Below are 9,016 nucleotides of genomic sequence, written 5' to 3' on the forward strand. Positions count from 1 at the left end.
CAGGACCTATATAATAGGCGGTGTCAGAGGAAAGCCCATAAAAATGTCAGAGACTCCAGTCACCCAAGTTATAGACTGTTTTCTCTGCTACCGCACGGCAAGCGGTACCGGAGCACCAAGTCTAGGACCAAAAGGCTCCTTAATAGCTTCTACCCCCCAAGCAGTAAGACTGCTGAACAATTCATCAAATGGCCACCGGACCATTACATAGGCCCCCACTCTCCCCATCCATTTGGTTGTACAATGCTGAGACTCGCATAGTCACTTCACCCCTACCTACATGTAAATATTACTTCAACTAGCCTGTAACCCCGCACTCTGACTCAGTACTGCTACCCCCTGTATATAACCTCATTATTGTTATGTTATTGTGTTACTTTTTATAATTTTTTATTTTGTTTTTTACTTTAGTTTATTTGGTAAATATTTTCTTAACTCTTCTTGAACTGCACTGTTGGCTAAGGGCTTGTAAATAAGCATTTCACAGTAAGGTCGACACTTGTTGTATTCGGCGCATGTGACAAATAAAGTTGGATTTGATTTTGTTTGGTGTGGACTGAATACTCAATACAATCTAAATATGATACCTCACTGTCAAACTAGATATGATGTGGACTGTATACTCAATACAATCTAAATATGATACCTCACTGTCAAACTAGATATGATGTGGACTGTATAATCAATACAATCTAAATCTGATACCTCACTGTCAAACTAGATATGATGTGGACTGTATACTCAATACAATCTAAATCTGATACCTCACTGTCAAACTAGATATGATGTGGACTGTATACTCAATACAATCTAAATCTGATACCTCACTGTCAAACTAGATATGATGTGGACTGTATACTCAATACAATCTAAATATGATACCTCACTGTCAAACTAGATATGATGTGGACTGTATACTCAATACAATCTAAATATGATACCTCACTGTCAAACTAAATATGATGTGGACTGTATACTCAATACAATCTAAATATGATACCTCACTGTCAAACTAGATATGTGGACTGTATACTCAATACAATCTAAATCTGATACCTCACTGTCTGTCTTTTGACTGATGCTTCTTTTTTTTCTGGTCAGTTAACAGTGTGTTTGTGAAATGATGATGATCTCTTTGCAGGCTGTCAGGCTGTCTAGTCACAGAGGAAGGTTGTGCTTCTCTGGTCTCAGCTCTGAAATCAAACCCCTCACACCTGAGAGAGCTGGACCTGAGCTACAATCACCCAGGAGACTCAGGAGTCAGACTGCTCTCTGCTAGACTGGAGGATCCACACTGGAGACTGGAGAAACTTAAGTATGTAGAGGGTTTATGTCAATGTTCATATCAGACATGTTTGAGTTATCAGGCCTGTTAAGACAAACATTCTTACCAAATTATATGCTGACTGTGTGTGTTGTGTGTATCCCTCAATGACTGTCTGTTCTCCTGCTTACCGCTACAGTGTGGAACATGGTGGAGAGAACACAATGAAACCTGGGCTTAGAAAATGTGAGTGTTGACTGCTGTGAAGAATATGATTAAGAAAAAAGTCAAAGTCAAAGACCACCATCATTACTTACCTTGTCATATTAAATATAAGCTGTAGTTCTACAGAAGCAGAAATCAGGGACACCAAAGTTTAGAAAGAGTTGCTTTGACAATGTGTGTGTCTGTGTAGGTGAGTGGCATGTTCGTGTTACATTAGAAATGTGTGTGTGTGTGTGTGTTCAGGGTGTGAGTGTATGTGTGTCATTTTTGTGAATAAGTGTTTTTTTACAATACCATACAGTATAACATATTCAACAAGTCTCAAGTTACCTTAACTTCTCCTGTTGATACCTAGACACATCTACATTAAATTAATTAGTGAAAAGTGAATTAACATTCTAATGTGAATGGTGATGATTTCTAATATTGTGTCTGGTTTTATCCATCAGATGCCTGTGATCTCACACTGGACCCAAACACAGTAAACAGACTCCTCTCTCTGTCTGAGGAGAACAGAAAGGTGACATGTAGGAGACAGGAGCGGCGGTATCCTGTTCACCCAGATAGATTTGAGGACTGTGAACAGGTGCTGTGTAGAGAGGGTCTGACTGGGCGCTGTTACTGGGAGGTAGAGAGGAGTGGGGGAGGGGCTGTTATGGGAGTGACATATAAAGGAATCAAAAGGAGAGGAGGGGGCATTGACTGTGGGATTGGATACAATGACAAGTCCTGGAGTCTGGTCTGCTCTGACTACAGTTACAAGGCCTGTCACAATAATAATCACACTACCATAGACGTCCACTCATCCAGCTCCCACAGAGTAGGAGTGTATCTGGACTGGCCAGCCGGCACTCTGTCCTTCTACAGAGTCTCCTCTGACTCACTGACCCACCTGTACACATTCTACACCACATTCACTGAGCCCCTCTATCCAGGGTTTAGGGTTTATGATGTTACCTCCTCAGTGTCCCTTTGTCAAGTGGTCACTGTGTCAAACACAACATGATGTTTCACTCTAATCATGTGTTTTATGTTAGATCACAATATGACATTTAAATGCATGGAGGAACACACACACACACCAGTTTGGATCAATTCTTTTCCTGGAAATAATAACCATGGTAACTCTCTGTCCGGACACTGTGTTCGTCTCTTTCTGTGATCCTGCGCCCTGTGAGAACACACACACGGTACACACACACACTATACACACACACTGGACTCACACACACAAACACACACACACACAGGACACACACACACGCAACGGACACACACACACGCACTGGACACACATACTGGACAAACACACGCACTGGACAAACACACGCATTGGGGACACACACGCATTGGGGACACACACGCATTGGGGACACACACGCATTGGGGACACACACACACTGGACACACACACACTGGACACACACACACACAAACATAAATGGCCCCGGAGAAGAAGGCAGATGTTTTACGTGCCCTCAACCGATTGTGTTTTTTGTTAGTTTATTTGCATTGTTTGTAACTTATTTTTTAAACTTATTTTGTACATAATGTTGCTGCTACCGTCTCTTATGACCAAAAAATAACTTCTGGACATCAGGACTGCGATTACTCACCACGGACTGGCAGAATCCTTTTTTCCCTTTAACGAGTCTGACGAGCCCGACGCAAACATTATACTGCTTTCTCGGGAACAGGCCCAGAACCCTGTGATGTGGCAGGGCTTGCAAACCATTACAGACTACAAAGGGAAGCACAGCCGAGAGCTGCCCAGTGACACGAGCCTACCAGATGAGCTAAACTACTTATATGTTCGCTTCCAGGCAAAGAACACTGAAACATGCATGAGAGAACCAGCTGTTCCGGAAGACTGTGTGATCACAGGTCAACATTCACAAGGCTGCAGAGCCAGAAGGATTACCAGGACCTGTACTGTGAGCATGTGTTGATTAACTGGCAAGTGTCTTCACTGACATTTTCAACCTCTCCCTGTCTCAGTCTGTAATACAAACATGTTTTAAGCAGACCACCATAGTCCCTGTGCCCAAGAACGCTAAGGTAACCTGCCAAAATGACTACCAACCCGTAGCACTCACATCTGTAGCTATGAAGTGCTATGAAAGGCTGGTCATGTCTCACATCAACACCATTATCCCAGAAACCCTAGACCCACTCCAAGTTGCATACCTCACCAACAGATCCACTGATGATGCAATCTCTATTGCACTCCACACTGCCCTTTCCCAACTGGACAATAGGAACACCTATGTGAGAATGCTATTCATTGTTCAACACCATAGTGCCCTCAAAGCTCATCACTAAGCTAAAGACCCTGGGACTAAACACCTCCCTCTGTAACTGGATCCTGGACTTTGATGGGCTGCCACCAGGTGGTAAGGGTAGGTAACAACACATCTGCCACGCTGATCCTCAACACAGGGGCCCCTCAGGGGTGCGTGCTCAGTCCACTCCTGTACTCCCTGTTCACTCGTGACTGCACGGCCAGGCACGACTCCAACACCATCATTAAGTTTGTCGGTGACACAACAGTGGTGAAGAGGGCACGACAAAACCTATTCCCCCTCAGGAGACTGAAAAGATTTGGCATAGGTCCATAGAGAGCATCCTGACTGGTTGCATCACTTTCTGGTATGGCAACTGCTCGGCTTCTGACCGCAAGGCACTACAGAGGGTAGTGCGAACGGCCCAGTACATCACTTTGGCCAAGCTTCCTGCCATCCAGGACCTCTATACTAAGTGGTGTCAGAGGAAGGCCCTAAAAATTGTCAGAGACTCCAGCCACCCTAGTCATAGACTGTGCACGGTAGTGTGAATCCCCGAGCTGACAAGGCACAAATCTGTCGTTCTGCCCACTGTTCCTAGGCCATCATTGAAAATAAGGATTTGTTCTTACAACTGACTTGCCTAGTAAAATAAAGGTGAAAAAAATAATAATGACAAACCTATTGATTAAAACTGCTAAATGAACGCACTTAGGAGCAAACGTCAGTGAGTGAAGTGAATGAAGATCACGTGACTGAGGAAAATATTGCCCTGGTTGAGGACAATCAGGAACTTATTGAGAAATGAAAAATGGTTGTAATTGTTGGAACCATTAGACAGTTTGATGAAAGTATTTAGCAGAGGAGCTTATATACAGAACAGTTTAAATATTTTATTCTTGTAAATGACATTGATGAGGACAACATTGTGCCTACATGTTTTAGTGTAATGGGGCCAAAGACATGTAATTTACTAGACAGCCTGCTACAGCCAGACAGATCAGATAATTAGACGTATGGGGATATTGTGGAGATACTTAAAGGACATTTTGTTGGAGGGTGGGTTGGGGTGGTCCAAGGAGGGGTTGAAGGGTGAGTTGGGGGATGGTCCCAGGAGGGGTTGGAGGGTGGGTTGATGCAGCTCACATGAGTGATTGCATATGTGGTTAATTATAATTGTATTTAGCTGCAATAAGTGCTTTCCATAATATACTGATATATATGTTAACAGTATTGTGTCTCTCGCTGTATAACCATTCCTGCTGCTATTTGTTCTGATATACACTTCTGTTCAAAAGTTTGGGGTCACTTAGAAATGTCCTTGTTTTTGAAAGAAAAGCAATTTTGTTGACCATTAAAATGAACATCAAATTGATCAGAAATACGGTGTCGACATTGTTAATGTTGTAAATGATTATTGTAGCTGGAAAATGGAAAATCTACATGAGAGTACAGAGTCCCATTATCAGCAACCATCACTCCTGTGTTCCAATGGCATGCTGTGTTAACTAATCCAAGTTGATCATTTTAACAGGCTAATTGTTCCTTATAAAACCCTTTTGCAATTATATTAGCACATCTAAAAACTATTGTCCTGATGAAAGAAGCAATAAAATGACCTTCTTTAGACTAGATGAGTATCTGGAGCATCAGCTTTTGTGGGTTCGATTAGAGGCTCCAAATGGCCAGAAACAAAGATTTTTCTTCTGAAACTCGACAGCCTATTCTTGTTCTGTGTACTACTCCCTTCACAGAACAACGCAAATTGGCTCTATCCAGAATAGAAAGAGGAGTGGGAGGCCCCGGTGCACAACTGAGCAAGAGTACAAGTACATTAGAGTGTCTTGTTTGAGAAACACCCTCACAAGTCCTCAACTGGCAGCTTCATTAAATAATACCCGCAAAACACCAGTCTCAACATCAACAGTGAAGAGGCGACTCCGAGATGCTGGCCTTCTAGACAGAGTTGCAAAGAAAAAGCCATATCTCAGACTGGCCAATAAAAATAAAAGATAAAGATGGGAAAAAGAACACAGACACAGGACAGAGGAACTAGACACTCTAATGTACTTGTCCTCTTACTCATCTGCTAACCATGTGTATGTGACCAATAAAATCTGATTTGATGTATTTGTTCCTGGCACCAAACCTGTAAACATTCATGTTAAAATGTAACTTCAGATACTCACCTGGATACTCTTCTGAACTTGACAAGAAGATAAACACACAAACACTAAATGTTTCAACAGAAGTCAAGGGGTACATCTAAATGTGGTAAAGGAAAAACAAGGTCTGAAAACTGGTTTCAAGAAATAAAAAGTAAGGAACAAGTTGTTTTTAACACATTGAATATGAACTTTGTAGTAGATTAGAATGTATTTGCTTGTAAAAAATTATGCAGATAACTAGGTTAGGTTAGAGATGTGGTTAGGTTGGGTTAGAGATGGGGTTAGGTTAGGTTAGAGATGTGGTTAGGTTGGGTTAAAGATGGGGTTAGGTTGGGTTTGAGATGTGGTTAGGTTGGGTTAAAGATGGGGAGATGCGGTTAGGTTGGGTTAGAGATGGGGTTAGGTTGGGTTAGAGATGGGGTTAGGTTGGGTTAGAGATGGGGTTAGGTTGGGTTAGGGATGGGGTTAGGTTGGGTTAGGGATGGGGTTAGGTTGGGTTAGAGATGGGGTTAGATTGGGTTAGAGATGGGGTTGGGTTGGGTTAGAGATGGGGAGATGGGGTTAGGTTGGGTTAGAGATGGGGTTAGGTTAGGTTAGAGATGTGGTTAGGTTGGGTTAAAGATGGGGTTAGGTTGGGTTAGAGATGGGGTTAGGTTGGGTTAGAGATGGGGTTAGGTTGGGTTAGAGATGGGGTTAGGTTGGGTTAAAGATGGGGTTAGGTTGGGTTAGAGATGGGGTTATTTTGGGTTAGAGATGGGGTTAGGTTGGGTTAGAGATGGGATTAGGTTGGGTTAAATATGGGGTTAGGTTGGGTTAGAGATGGGGTTAGGTTAGAGATGTGGTTAGGTTGGGTTAAAGATGGGGTTAGGTTGGGTTAGAGATGGTGTTAGGTTGGGTTAGAGATAGAGATGGGGTTAGGTTGGGTTAGAGATGGGGTTAGGTTGGGTTAAAGATGGGGTTAGGTTGGGTTAGAGATGGGGTTAGGTTGGGTTAGAGATGGGGTTAGGTTTTTGTTAAAGATGAGGTTAGGTTGGGTTAGAGAAGGGTTAGGTTGGGTTAAAGATGTGGTTAGGTTGGGTTAGAGATGTGGTTAGGTTGGGTTAAAGATGGGGTTAGGTTGGGTTAGAGATGTGGTTAGGTTGGGTTAAAGATGGGGTTAGGTTGGGTTAGAGATAGGGTTATGTTGGGTTAGAGATGGGGTTAGGTTGGGTTAGAGATGGGGTTAGGTTGGGTTAGAGATGGGGTTAGGTTGGGTTAGAGATGGGGTTGGGTTGGGTTAGAGATGGGGAGATGGGGTTAGGTTGGGTTAGAGATGGGGTTAGGTTAGGTTAGAGATGTGGTTAGTTGGGTTAAAGATGGGGTTAGGTTGGGTTAGAGATGGGGTTAGGTTGGGTTAGAGATGGGGTTAGGTTGGGTTAGAGATGGGGTTAGGTTGGGTTAAAGATGGGGTTAGGTTGGGTTAGAGATGGGGTTATTTTGGGTTAGAGATGGGGTTAGGTTGGGTTAGAGATGGGATTAGGTTGGGTTAAATATGGGGTTAGGTTGGGTTAGAGATGGGGTTAGGTTAGGTTAGAGATGTGGTTAGGTTGGGTTAAAGATGGGGTTAGGTTGGGTTAGAGATGGTGTTAGGTTGGGTTAGAGATAGAGATGGGGTTAGGTTGGGTTAGAGATGGGGTTAGGTTGGGTTAAAGATGGGGTTAGGTTGGGTTAGAGATGGGGTTAGGTTGGGTTAGAGATGGGGTTAGGTTTTTGTTAAAGATGAGGTTAGGTTGGGTTAGAGAAGGGGTTAGGTTGGGTTAAAGATGTGGTTAGGTTGGGTTAGAGATGTGGTTAGGTTGGGTTAAAGATGGGGTTAGGTTGGGTTAGAGATGTGGTTAGGTTGGGTTAAAGATGGGGTTAGGTTGGGTTAGAGATGGGGTTATGTTGGGTTAGAGATGGGGTTAGGTTGGGTTAGAGATGGGGTTAGGTTGGGTTAGAGATGGGGTTAGGTTGGGTTAAAGATGGGGTTAGGTTGGGTTAGAGATGGGGTTAGGTTGGGTTAAAGATGGGGTTATGTTGGTTTAGAGATGGGGTTAGGTTGGGTTAGAGATGGGGTTAGGTTGGGTTAAAGATGGGGTTAGGTTGGGTTAGAGATGTGGTTAGGTTGGGTTAAAGATGGGGTTAGGTTGGGTTAGAGATGGGGTTAGGTTAGGTTAGAGATGTGGTTAGGTTGGGTTAAAGATGGGGTTAGGTTGGGTTAAAGATGGGGTTAGGTTGGGTTAAAGATGGGGTTATGTTGGGTTAGAGATGGGGTTAGGTTAGGTTAGAGATGTGGTTAGGTTGGGTTAAAGATGGGGTTAGGTTGGGTTAGAGATGGTGTTAGGTTGGGTTAGAGATGTGGTTAGGTTGGGTTAAAGATGGGGTTATGTTGGTTTAGAGATGGGGTTAGGTTGGGTTAGAGATGGGTTAGGTTGGGTTAAAGATGGGGTTAGGTTGGGTTAAAGATGGGGTTAGGTTGGGTTAGAGATGGGGTTATGTTGGGTTAGAGATGGGGTTAGGTTGGGTTAGAGATGGGGTTAGGTTGGGTTAAAGATGTGGTTAGGTTGGGTTAGAGATGTGGTTGGGTTGGGTTAAAGATGTGGTTAGGTTGGGTTAGAGATGGGGTTATTTTGGGTTAGAGATGGGGTTAGGTTGGGTTAGAGATGGGATTAGGTTGGGTTAAATATGGGGTTAGGTTGGGTTAGAGATGGGGTTAGGTTAGGTTAGAGATGTGGTTAGGTTGGGTTAAAGATGGGGTTAGGTTGGGTTAGAGATGGTGTTAGGTTGGGTTAGAGATAGAGATTTAGGTTGGGTTAGATATGGGGTTAGGTTGGTTTAGAGATGGGGTTAGGTTGGGTTAGATATGGGGTTAGGTTGGGTTAAAGATGGGGTTAGGTTGGGTTAGAGATGGGGTTAGGTTGGGTTAGAGATGGGGTTAGGTTGGGTTAGAGATGGGGTTAGGTTGGGTTAAAGATGGGGTTAGGTTGGGTTAGAGATGGGGTTAGGTTGGGTTAGAGATGGGGTTAGGTTTTTGTTAAAGATGGGGTTAGGTTGGGTTA

The 9,016-nt window shown here is 43.4% G+C and overlaps 1 protein-coding gene across 1 annotated transcript; it reads left to right on the forward strand.

The window, feature by feature from the left end:
* The first annotated feature begins 727 nt into the window (after positions 1–727).
* On the forward strand, positions 728–4,512 carry LOC135536130 (stonustoxin subunit beta-like). The gene is made up of 3 exons (XM_064962526.1): positions 728–1,315; positions 1,464–1,510; positions 1,939–4,512. The coding sequence occupies exons 2-3, from the start codon at positions 1,489–1,491 to the stop codon at positions 2,493–2,495; spliced, it is 579 nt and encodes a 192-aa protein (XP_064818598.1). The 5' UTR covers positions 728–1,315; positions 1,464–1,488; the 3' UTR covers positions 2,496–4,512.
* Positions 4,513–9,016: the final 4,504 nt, after the last annotated feature.

This window comes from Oncorhynchus masou, unplaced genomic scaffold (genome assembly GCF_036934945.1).
Source record: "Oncorhynchus masou masou isolate Uvic2021 unplaced genomic scaffold, UVic_Omas_1.1 unplaced_scaffold_560, whole genome shotgun sequence".
Lineage (NCBI taxonomy): Eukaryota > Metazoa > Chordata > Actinopteri > Salmoniformes > Salmonidae > Oncorhynchus > Oncorhynchus masou.

Bases quoted from the DNA above. Each gene is read 5' to 3' on its own strand.
- LOC135536130 (XM_064962526.1), top strand. From the start codon at position 1,489: ATGAAACCTGGGCTTAGAAAAT. The intron at 1,511-1,938 runs GTGAGTGTTGAC...TTTATCCATCAG, and splicing joins GAAACCTGGGCTTAGAAAAT to ATGCCTGTGATCTCACACTG.